Source organism: Cibotium barometz, unplaced genomic scaffold (genome assembly GCF_041138505.1).
Source record: "Cibotium barometz isolate CiBa-2024 unplaced genomic scaffold, ASM4113850v1 ctg368, whole genome shotgun sequence".
NCBI classification, from domain to species: domain Eukaryota; kingdom Viridiplantae; phylum Streptophyta; class Polypodiopsida; order Cyatheales; family Cibotiaceae; genus Cibotium; species Cibotium barometz.
Window position 1 is genome coordinate 704555 of NW_028229435.1, and position 13181 is coordinate 717735.

At 37.9% G+C, this 13181-nt stretch overlaps 1 protein-coding gene across 1 annotated transcript in view; it reads left to right on the top strand.

The window, feature by feature from the left end:
• Positions 1 to 11311: 11311 nt before the first annotated feature.
• The window catches only part of LOC147602616 (uncharacterized), a 32316-nt gene continuing 30446 nt past the window's right edge, over positions 11312 to 13181 (top strand). The window contains exons 1-4 of the mRNA XM_086797818.1: positions 11312 to 11494; positions 11810 to 11878; positions 12526 to 12648; positions 12732 to 12808. Of these exons, the coding sequence (XP_086653944.1) occupies positions 11417 to 11494; positions 11810 to 11878; positions 12526 to 12648; positions 12732 to 12808 (347 nt within the window). The 5' untranslated portion in view covers positions 11312 to 11416. The remainder of the gene's footprint in view (positions 11495 to 11809; positions 11879 to 12525; positions 12649 to 12731; positions 12809 to 13181) is intronic.

Consider the following 13181-nt stretch of genomic DNA (forward strand, 5'->3'; position numbering starts at 1 on the left):
AGAAGCATATGCTAAATAAGCAAGAAACGTAAATCCATATCTTTTAAAGAAGGTGATTATTTTCTCTTTAGAATTGACAAGAGATATCTCAATATGGTCACTAAAAAGATTAATGACCTTGAGTATCGATTAGATCTTCAATCATACTAGCACATTCATAATGTTTTAAGCATTAGTTTGTAGAAACCATTATGAGGATAACTTCCTTCGTATCCTACCTATGCAAATTCACCTATAATTTTTTATCAAGAGGATTACATAATCTTTAATCATCATTAACAAACTACCACATGCATAGAAACACATACAACACTAAGTATTTTTCCCCCCTTCAAGAACCATCCTATAAAAGATGCTTGATGGATGCCTCAGTGATATTTTCGCACTTATCCATACCTCATCCATGTTAGTTTTGTATAAGAGCAAAGGAGATTGAGAAAGAGGGCTACTTGTATACATTAGAGCTTTGTGTTAACGCTAAAAATGAGAGGCAAACTAGTGAATCACATGAAGGTATGAAGAAACTGCATGAAGAGTATCAAGATGTATCAATATACCTAAATGATTTACCTCCCAAGAAGAGATGTGGATCATGGGGTGGAGCTTGAACCAAATGCAAAACCAGTCAATAAGCCTCCATACCATCTTTCCAAGGTGGAAATAGATGAGGTAGCAAGGCAAGTCAAGGAGCTCATAGATATTGAATGGGTTGAACCAAGTCGATTGCCATTCACTTCCCACATTCTCTTGGTGAAGAAGGATGGGTCTTTTAGAATGTGCATTGACCATAGGGATGGGATCTCAACAAAATCACAATCAAGAATAGGTATCCTCATATACCTCACATTGATGATTTACTTGATGAGCTCAAAGGTGCAATTGTGTTCACAAAGATAGACTTAAGATTGGGGTATCATCAAATTCGCATGAGAGATAGTGATGAGTACAAAATTGCTTGCAAGACCAAGAGGGGACTCTTCCACTTCTTGGTGATGCCATTTGAGTTTGTGCACCCACATTTCAAGTGTTGATGAAGAAAATGCTACAACCATATTTGTTCAAGTCAGTGCTTGTATTTTTTGACAATATATTCAAGAATTTGGATGATCACTTGCAAATATTGTGATCAAAGATTACATAAGGGTGGATCCCAAGAAAGTTGAATGTGTGAGAAATTCGCCAAAACGTAAAAATATCACTCAACTTAGGAGATTCACTGGGAGGTATGCACAAGTGTGGTGGGCAGCACCCCAACAAGTTCACGAAGGAGGCTTTCTTTTGGGATTCCATTATCATTAAGGGTTTTGAAGAGCTCAAAATTGCCCCTATCTTAGTATGTATGGACTTCTCTAAGCCATTCACCAAACGATTCAACGATTGTGGAAGACGAATGGGGACTATTTTGTATCAAGATCATGGGCTTATAAGAGTCACAAGTTGAATAAGAAGGAAGAGGCTACACATGTGTATGATCAAGAGATGATGGCCATTTAGCATGAAATCAAGAAATGGCATCATTACCCATATGAAGTTGACTTTATGTGAGGAGATTTTAAAGACCTAACAAAGTGAGGAAGAGCTTTCATTGGAATGGCATGTGGAAAGATGTGCATGCCTTTTTGTCCAAATGTATACCTTGTCAACTCAACAGGGATCCCACTTCACAAGCCGAATGGTTCACTTCAACCATTGCCTATTACCATGGATTTTACTACCGTGCTTCCTCAAATGAGGAGATATTGGGGGGATAATGAGATAGCATTTATGTGGTTGTGGACAAGTTGGCTAAGGCACCCCACTTCATTTATATGGTTATGGACAAGTTGACTAAGGCATCCCCCTTCATTTCCACAAAGGTCACATATATACGGGGTCTATGGTTACCAAGTGATTCATTTCCACAAAGGTCACATATATACAAGGATTATGGCTACCAATGGGCATGGGAAAGTTGAGCTAGTTTATTCCTAGGGTTCCACACTCTAGGGCTCTACGTCCATAAGGATGTACTGCTAGCCTTTGGAACTCCAGAGAAGCAGATTTTTATTGAACTTATATTTGCTCAATGGATCCAATCTGCTCACAGTAAAGCTTTATATGGTTTCAACATCTATCCCCAGAAATTAATGTCAGTCAGGGCTTATGGTTACCTGCGGTAGCATGGGGCACACAAAATCCTGTGTGAATCAAAAGGACCACCTTGCAAGGCTAAATACTCCTCAGTTGATCGATAGAGAAGTAGTACCGTGAGGGAAAGGTGAAAAGAACCCCCATCATGGAGTGAAATAGAACATGAAATCGTGTGTTGAGATTTTGGGAGACCCAAGCTCTCCATGGCAATGATGCTAATCCCACACACTAATCACCTACTACTAATTACACATGATTAAAATGGCCTAAGGTGGATGGTGTCTAATTATACACAGGATGATGTGTATGTGCAATGGACTCAAATCAATTAGGTTCCAAGATAGATTAGCTTCTTGGACTCATAGAGAAACTTGAGATGTGCAAAGTGCATGAGATGATTCATTGCTTGAAAAATGACCCCTTTTATAGGGTGGAGGTACAAATCTCATGGGACTTCCCTTGCATATGGGATAAATGTCTACTTTCCATATGGCATTTCTCACTCCATAACTCTTGTCTAGTGCACTTTGGCACCACAATTCTCAACACCTCCCCTTGGTGCCAAATCTTTGGGCTACTACGAATAAGCTTTCACTCTTCCTAACTCCCTCTATGTGCTAGGGTTGCTTTGACCCAAGATACAAATGTGCTACTTTAAAACTAACCCCCGACATGGCAAATCACAGGCAGAGGTGACAAGCTACTTTGGCCATTTCTCAGCATGAGTACATCATCGGTCTCAAAGGCTGGTTTACAAACTCTTAAGCACTTTTTGTAGAGAGAAGGGGTGAAGCATACATGTTTTCCTTTTTCTTTAAAAGAATGTTTCTGAAACATCTATGGCTTTGGTGAAGTTGGCTTGATTCTTTTTCCCATAGCAGTTTTCTTCTATGTGGCCAATTTTACCATAATGATCACATGCAAGTTTAGGCTTGTCCATGTTACGACACTCATTGATAACATGACCAAGTTTTCCACAATGAAAACACCTTGGTAACTTTGTGCCTGAGGTAGTTGCTTTGTTGTTCAAGAATCTTCCTTCTTTGGTAAAGAGTGCAGTCTCTCCTGAAGTGGGTGGCTTGTGTTTTGCTTCATACTCTAACAAAGAAGACTCTACTTTTTTGATAGAGTTTTATCCACATTTTGAAGTGTTGAAACAATGGTGTCATATGGCTCTTTATCCACAGTATTAAGGAATACAGTAATAGCTTCATCTTCATCAATTTTCTTCTTAATTGCATGGAGTTATTGTTTTACTGCCTTGAATTTGTTGATGTGTGAGGCCATGCTTTCATTGTTTGCTTTGTCGAGCTTGTAAAATTTAATGAGCAAGTTGATTTTGGAGTGCTTTCATTCGATGCCGAAGATCTTGTTTAGCTCCTCCCATGCCACCTTTGCTTCTTTGTTGATGCCTGCAATGTGATGAACCACTCCATCACCAAGATTTTGAGCGGTTATACCCAAGGCCTTGTGATTGTTTTGAGGATTCGTTGATGTAGAGGTTGCGTCTTCTTCAATGTCAATGAGCTCCCAAAGACCATTCCGCATAAGCATGTACATTGTCTTCATTTGCCATGTATATTGTCTTCATGTATAAAACCCATCACCATTGAATTTATTAATCTCTTGTTCCATGTTTGAGGTGTCTTACTGAGTACTACTCAGCAGTGTCTACCTCTTGATTACAAGTTGAGCATGTGCAGCAATACAAGCAAGATTAATGCAAAGAGTTGGTGCAATACAAATAAGAAATTTTCACTTCCCACTTTTGATTTTTGATTCCATAGCTCTTGAGAGAAGCCCCGATGCAATATGAGTGCTTTTGGTGTCAATTCAAGGTTAATGCAAGCTTTGCACAAAAACTTGAAAATGTTAAAAACCTCAACAAAAAAACTGGACAGTTTTGACATGCCTACATTGCAGAGAAGATCTATGAAGATCCAACCAATGGATCGACTTCATATAAAATGAAAGTTGTTTGTTACCTCATGATCTACACTTTCACCGTTGGGATTTCCAAAATCATCTCTCAGATGCTACTGGGGTGCACTTTACTAAAGTCCAAATTTCAGGCAGTTTTTAGCAACTACATCCTCCTTGTTGGCATATGGTTTTTTTCTTGCTCCAACTCACCCGATGGACCAAATGGCATGAGATTTCGGTTGTAGGTAGCTCATAACATTGCTAAACTTAACCTAAGAGGAATTAGCCCAATTGTGAGTAGAGAGAAAGAATGAATCAAAAAATATGGATAGTAGCCCATCGGTTTGCAACACGAAAATCAGGAGGTAGAGGATAAAATTGGCCAAACCCTTGGATGTGTAGCTTAGCAATAGGTTAAGGGATGTGTGGATAAGAGGGTTTAGGCAATGGTGCAAAGGATTGAGAGAATAGAGCATGTCAAATTTGGGGCACAAGCAGGAGAAATGGATAAAATGTGATTAGTGATATGATTAGTTCTAATTGAGCTGTGGGAAGACTAATGAGAAGAGGGAAGATAGATAGGAAAGCTATGGGGAGGCTCTGATACCATGTTGAGATTTTGGGAGACCCAAGCTCTCCATGGCAATGATGCTAATGATGCTATGGGGAGGCTTTGATACCATGTTGAGATTTTGGGAGACCCAAGCTCTCCATTAGCTATGGGGAGGCTCTGATACCATGTTGAGATTTTGGGAGACCCAAGCTCTCCATGGCAATGATGCTAATCCCACACTAATCACCTACTAATTACACATGATTAAAATGACCTAAGGTGGATGGTGTCTAATTATACACAGGATGATGTGTATGTGTAATGGACTCAAATCAATTAGGTTCCAAGATAGCTTAGCTTGGACTCATAGAGAGACTTGAGATGTGCAAAGTGCATGAGATGATTCATTGCTTGAAAAATGACCCATTTTATAGGGTGGAGGTACAAATCTCATAAAACCCATAACCAATGGTGGAAAATTGGCCATAAATTAATTAAGGGAAAAGAGCTATTGCAGGAGAAAAAATAGTGGATTAAAATATTTAATCAAAGGCAAAATTCAAGAATTGGGATTTTATTTTCTTCTCTCCACCTTCTCCCTAGCAAGTGACGGCGGCGATTCGGGCGCAAGCTAATTTTTTTCCCTTCTCTCTTGGCAGGCAGTCGCAATGGGTGGATGCTTTTCCAGGCAATGAAAAGCCTTTTTTTTATTTTTTACCTATGCACTGTTTTGCTGGGGTGGAGAAGCTTCTCTATATTATCTTAAGGAAGAGTTTCACAAAGCTGCCATGTGGCAAGAATTTGGAGGTTCCGGAAGGGGAGGAAGAGGTTTGAGGAGGTTTGGGTAGAATTTGAATTTGGAGTCTCAAAAGACGTGCGAAGCACAGGTTGCCCACTAGTTAGTTGAAAAGCTTAAATATATTAACCTTTAGGTAAGTTTAGCTTTAATTTATATATTATTTAAAATAAAAATAGAAAAGCATACCTATTTGATTAGCGCGACAAGGTTGGATTTTTTTAAAAACTGCCGTGAGAAGAGGCTTGGTTTAAAAGCCTTATACTAAGCTTAGTTAAGGCTTAGTTCACACACACACACACACACACACACACACACATATATATATATATGTATGTATGTATGTATGTATATATATGTATATGTATATATATATATGTATATATGTATATGTGTATATATATATGTATATATATGTATATGTATATATATATATGTATATGTATATGTGTATATATATATATATGTATATGTATATGTATATATATGTGTGTGTGTGTGTGTGTGTGTGTGTGTGTGTGTGTGTATGTATATGTATATGTATATGTATATGTGTGTGTGTGTGTGTGTATATATATATATATATATGTATGTATGTATATATGTATATATATGTATATATGTATATATATGTATACATGTATACATGTATATATGTATATATATATATATGTGTGTGTGTATATATATACACACACACACACACACACACACACACACACACATATATATATATATATATAAGCCTCATTCTCTCTCTTATGGATTCTACAAGAAAACTTTTAATTAAAAGCTTCCAAAAAGCCTTAATTTAAACTTTCTTCAAGTTTTAGTTAAACTTCAGTTTTCTTTAAGCCAAAGATTTAGTTTAAGCCTTGTTTTTTTGTTAATTTTGTAAAAGCTTAAATATTAAAGCTATAATATAGCTATATAATTCATTCTCTAAAGTAGCTAAGTCTAAACCTTGGATATATTAAAGCTTTATATCATAAAGCTTACAATATAAGCTTTTCAATCCTCATCATAAGCTTAAAAACTTTTACAAGCTTCAAATACCTACCCTCACCTTCACACCTTGCAAAAAGGGAGAAGAAAAAGAAAACAGAATACAGTTTTACTTTAAAGCTTAGAGCATGATTAGCCGTGGAGAGCTTTTGATTTAGGAGGTTTTAGATTAAAAGGTTAAAACCAAGTCTTGTTCTAAGTTTTAAAAATTGGCAAGACGGTTTCAAGGTTTTATCTTTTCTTTATTTCTTGTCCTCTTTGGGTGATTCAACCACCCTTAAATTTTAAGCAAATCAAGCCAAATTAGTTAAGCTTTAAGCACATCATAACTCATGCAATTAAGGATTTGATCCTTGGATATTCTCTTGGCTTATACAAATGTGAGTTCACATGAGATCCTTGTCAGCCCTTAAATTTTAACCAAATCAAGCCAAATTAGTTAAGCTTTAAGCACATCATAACTCATGCAATTAAGGATTTGATCCCTGCTTATTCTCTTGGCTTATACAAATGTGTGTTCACATGAGATCCTTGTCGACTATAAGACCTTGTGTGGAGATTTTTTTTAACCAAAAGCGTAGATTCTCATGGATTCTCTAGTATTGAGAAGTTCTCACTGCCAAAAGTTTTGTTTCTATAGCATTATGACTTGACCATCACCTTATCCACCTTTGGAACTCCTACGACTCATGGAAAAGTGTAGCCGTCTAGCATATTTATATGAATGGAGTGGTGATCTTTTTTAACAATTACTGCGGATCTTCAATAATTAACATGATGATGAATGGTCAAAGATTTGGACTCGTGACCATAAAGAATGTTTCATCATGATACCCATTGGCAGCACCAGGGGTTTCACTCCGAACATCCATTTTTGTCATATCATGGAACAAATAAACATCATTTGAGGAGATATCATAGAGGATGACCCATCAATATCTGATGAGGAATTAATTACTCAACTTCATTTCCTTAAAACTAAGTTGCCACCTGAGAAAATAATTGTACTTGATCACATCCGCATTATTAGAGGATTATAAAGTTATTATTGAACTTGTTATACTTATTGTTTTTATCCATTTTTTTTTCTTTAATAACAAATGACTTTTCAACTCAAGGTAAGTTTCTCCAACTTTGATATCAATAATTAGTTGATATTTTTTTTAACATGTCAATTTTCTTATGAATTGTATTAAAGAACTTTATATTTCGTATGCATAGAAAGTATAAAGTTTCACGTGTTAAAATTGTTTTTGATAGATATTTTCAACATTATAACAATAAGATATGCATTCTCTACCATTCTTCTCATCACCAATATTTATTATTTCTTTAGTTTCAGTTATGGCAGATTCACCACAACGCCCCACAATTCAAGAACAAATTTACGTCAGAATTTAAGTTTTAGAGGGAACTAGCCACTCTGTCTCAAACTTCTATTCTAAAGGAGTGATATGTGGAGTTAATCTGGTGGTATGTGATATCATATTCATTTCATGTACTTACACCAGACACATTTATGTCTTCTATCTTTTACCATCTTCTGTATGTAGGTGGAATGCGCCATTGTGGTATGGGACACTTAGACTCGTTTCACATATGCTCATCTGATTAGTTCATTGCATATATGCATTATTTGTTGATCAAGTATTTCCCACTGGTTTTTTCCGTGCCTATCTCAACCATCTTACTTCCAAACACGAGCCAATTGATATGACACAACTGAGGATAGTTGCTATCCCAGGCAAGAGGGATGTTACGATGTGTTTGCCCGTCCTTCTATGGTTAATTGGTGGTAGGTTGGTGAGATTGATGAGCCTTGTGCTCATAAGCCGATATGGCTCTGGGACATAATGGCAATGATTTGGCATGAGCAATTACGAGGACGGTTCTCATTGTTGATACTTTGGCCGTAGTATTTACTACAAGATATTTTGTATTATTGTTGGTCACCCACTTTTGTTATACATGGGCGTGGACCTATTGATTTTGTTACACGTGAATTGGCCCTTGGGGTTCTTTATGTATTTTTTCTTTGGTGGTTTAGATAGGAATAATTTATCTAAGCTTGTGTTGAAAGCAACTCGTATTTTTGTAAAAAGGCAAGCCCATGCATAACCGTGCAACTATTTTTAGCATGTGGGCTATTTTTGCATAAATACCCAAGAAGTGGGAGGATGCCAACACTTCTTGGGGGAGGGGAGATTGGACCCAATACTATGTACAAGGTGATGCACACTCTATTTTCTTGTTTTTATTTCAGTTTATACTCATCTTGTCAATTTAATTCCAACTCTATGGTTTAGTCTTTGTGTATTTGTGAGTTTTATATTATTCTTCAAAAAAGTATTTCAAGATCTTGTGTCAATGTTGGATAGCACTTCCCCATCTCCATTGGGTCTCCTAGTTGAGAAAATCTTGGTGTTGGATAACACTCCCCCACCTCCATTGAGTCTCCTAGTTAAGAAAGTTTATGCACAGTCCCGGAAGTAAGCATTGGCAGGTTGCCAAAGCGAGTATTTCAATACTTACATGGCACTCAATCCCTTGCGCTATTCTATGCTAAGGGAGCTGATATTCACTTGCATGCTTTCAGTGACTCCGATTGGGCTAGATGTTGTCACATGCAAGTGTCCACTAATGGCTTTTGCTTTCATCTTTGTGATTCATGTATATCATGGCTTAACCAACGGTGACCACTTCAAGATGTGAAGCTAAGTACAAGGTAGTTTTACAATGATTGTGGCATGTGTATGGACAAAGCAAGTATTTTTATACTCAAAGGGCTCCCAGTCCCTTGGGGTATTCTGTGCTAAGGGGGGTGTTATTTAACTACATGCTTTCAATAACTCCGATTGGGCTGGATGTTATGACATATGAGTGTCCACTAGTGGCTTTTACTTTCATCTTGGTGATTCGTGTATATCATGGCTCAAAAACGATGGCCACTCCGAGTTGTGAAGCTGAGTACAGGGTAACTTTTGCAACAATTATGAAGTGTGTATAGCTTAGATGCCTTTGAAGCTACGTATAGGACAGCTTTTGCAACGACATTGAGATGCATTATCATTATGTCAAGGAGAGGCTAATTCTAGGAGAGATAGACTGGCTTATGTCTCTACACATGACAATGTGGCAGATATGTTTACAAAGGATCTCTTATGAGAAAAGTTTAAAGCTTGTTGCAAAGCTTTGGGCTTATTTCTATTTGGGCATTAAGCAGCCACATGATTCCTGTATATGTTCACACCATCACTACAAGGGGAAATTTGTAGCTATTTATATGGTAATGATGTGTTGAACATAGGCCTTTTTCCCTCTTTAGGCGGTTTTTTCCCTCGAGCATATGTACACACTCTTATATGTGTGTACATGACCTTATTATATCACTTCAGTTATACTTTACTTATTCTCATCAATTTACTTTGAGTGTTGTGCTTCTCTGTAATCTCTCCTTGCTTGCTGCATCTTTGTGTGTGTGTGTGTGTGTGTGTGTGTTGCTACCTTTGTCTTCACTCCAATAGTGTAGAAGGATGAGAAAAATCATGAAGTTTATGTACATCAATTGTTCATGCAGTTTGCTCAAAAAATTGATGTGAAAAATAACATTCACTTTTTTTCCCCATATATTGACGGCAATACTGATGGTCATACCGATATCTCAATGGTGGGGGCTATGAGGAAAAATATTCCAAATCCCTTTAAAAATAAACATTGATAGGGCACAACCTCTTTGTAGTGAGTGAGCATCTAAATTTTTCCTTAGTAAAAAAGACATTCATTGAAAATTATTAACTTTTTAAATTAACTCTAAGAAATGTAGCATGCATTGTATTAATGTATAATTTGTACTTTACTACATAATAGTGTTTTAAATCTTCCTTAATTAGGGTGAACACTATCCTCGTAGATCTTATTGATTGGTTCATATTCTTGTGATTTTATGAGGTTATTTTATCCTGCAATTAGCCTGCTGGCGTTCATGAGGTAAATATCTACTACACTAACTACTCACAAAGATGATTTGCATGTCGGTGTTAAGATGGCAAGCAATTGAAACCATAAAGAGCACCGCCAAGGACTACAATGGGTACTTCACAGGGAAGGATTGCCCCATTGAATGTGTAATGCTATTCTGCACAAGATTCCACATGTTCATGAACATCCATTTGCTTGAAGCCGAAGCCAATGGAATCCTTGGATGAGTCGAGCACCACCTTGTAAAGTATGGAATAGGGGTTCATTGTATGCACATGTGACAAATTGGCTTTGCAAAGATGATTTTTAACATTTTGTCAACAAGATTGTGACATATATACCAAAGGCCAATCTCCACCATAGTAATATTAGCAAATTGTGCGACCTGGTGTTGACCAAACATATATATGTATGTAAGAGAATAAGTGTCACAGAACCCCTTAAAACCCTTGTGGGTAGTTACGACTAGACTCTCCCATAGCAAGGCTCCCCCATGGCTAATATCCTCAACAAAGAAACGATGCCATTGCACCTCCTCACCAATTTTGATCTAGAAATAATCAATGATCTCTATGGTCTAAGCTCTTATTAGCTTTGTCGAGCTTGTAGGGGTTAGAGAATTTGGTAGAGGTGGCCTATGGAAGCCTTGTGTGATGCAACCAGGAGTCAGTGAGAAGATGAGTTGTGTAGCCACCACCATAGTTTGAGGGCCCTTTAGTGCAATCCATATAGACGTTGCAATGACTTTTTGTTTTTGTTTTTCGAGCCGAGGTCAGAAACGAGCAAGCTCGTTCTAAGACTCGAACATAGAAACACTTTTGTCATTGCAATGACCTCTAGACTTGCTAGTTGGGCATCTCCCAAAGTGGGCACCATAGGGGGCAAGAATCACACGGATATACAACATGGGTACTACACTTATATGTGATGAATGATGATGAGAAGTAAAATAGGATCTCGAAAGGCTAACTTAGAAGAAGGAGAAACACAATAGCACCAACGACAACAGCAACAAAATTTCCATCTTGCCCATGGCTGACACGGAAGAAGAGATTTCCATCGAAGAACTGAAATCCAGTCTCGTCAATTACCGGGAACAACTCCACCATGTAAGTGCAAGTGCATCCCCTTTCAGAATTTCAAAATTTCCATGGCCATGTTAGGGTTATATATTTTTTGTGCGTGTGCGTGTGCGTGTGCGTGTGTTGGTGGGGGGGATTTATTCAGGGATTTTCTGTTTTCTATTAGGGTTCAATTCTTCTGTTTTACCAGGCTTTTTTCTGAGAGTTACCCTTTCGCACTAATCACAAGGGTTTTTCGGTGTAGACCCCCTTTAACTCATAACTGTTCAAGCCATGTTCCAGATTAGCGTTAATCACAGTGATTTATCTAATGAGGGTTTTTAATTACACAAAAATTTCCAGGTGGAAGGGCTTCTAGCTGCTGAGCCGGGCAACGCCGAATACGAGGAAGTGCGGAGGGGTTTGCTAGAGGTAAGAATGATGAGGGAGAAACGGTAGAGCATAGAGTAAAGATAAAATAGGATGAATTAATGATATGATAATCAATTAGTTATAACTGATGAAAAAAGGTCAATTAGGGTTTTGGGACAGGTGAATAGAATCCAAAAGAACCCCTGTGAAGGATAGTGGGTGAGCAAAGGTACATTGTAATACTTTGTCTTTGGTTTAACTTAAAGGTGCACATAAAAAGGCACCTCATCTCAACTCACATCACATACATCAAAATCTAGCCCAGTTCAGTGTCCTAAGGAGTCACCAATGTTGTTCAAGCAGGGCAGCACGATACCGCTGCATCCGTGACAGGACCTTTATCGGACTTACATTGCAAGGTGAGGTGGGTTCTCCAACCACTTTAGTGCCAGCATGCATGCTGTGACCCCGCTTATCCCTGAGGCCAGTCACGCTCACAAGCTCATTACCGAGTTCTCCGCCCACGGTTTCGGAGTTTGGCTAAGCATTGAATGGTGTCGCCAGGCTAAGGACGAAATGGCATTACCACCTATTTGCATATATGCAAAACTAAATAAGTATTTAGTTGGTGTCATGTGCTATGGAGTTTTTTCTAGCTAGAAGGCATGATGATGTTAAAATGTTGGCTGATTCTGGTGTGGGTGAAGGTGATTGAGCTCACGCAAGATCTGCTACCAGCAGAACATGGGGAGACAACAAGTTCGAAGCGCGGGCTGGACTCACGCAGTTATCAACACAATGGTTTGGATACACACTCTCATGTGGAAGAAGTAAGCATCTCTTGAGGTAATGATTGTTTCTTAATTTGATGATGATGCATATTGAATAAAACATTGTATTTGTTTGGAAACAGATGGATCATGAAGATTTTTCCAACAGGCTTGCAGTTGGTACCAAGATTCAAGCAGTATGGAGTGGGGATGGTGAATGGTAATGTCAAATATTCCTTTTCAAGCATGAATGAAAGGAAGGCAACTGCTGCTGCTTTACTTCATTGATTTGCAAGTGCCTAAATTCAATGATTCAGCTGTTAATACAATGGAATGTTTAAGTTACCCCCCAATCCCTCCCTCCCCTTCCCCGCCAAACAAGAAATAGCAGATTTAGCCAATGTTTTTTAAAAATCATCCACCTTTCTTGAACGTGGGCTTCATCTGCTTTGTTAGGGTTTACAGTCATAGTTAGTACTTTTCATGTGTGCATTTCGGAGCCATCAAACCACAAAATATTGCGCATGCTTTGTGTGATATTAAGATTGTTTACAATGTTTATATATAAAATTCTTTTTTGGTGCAACGTGAGA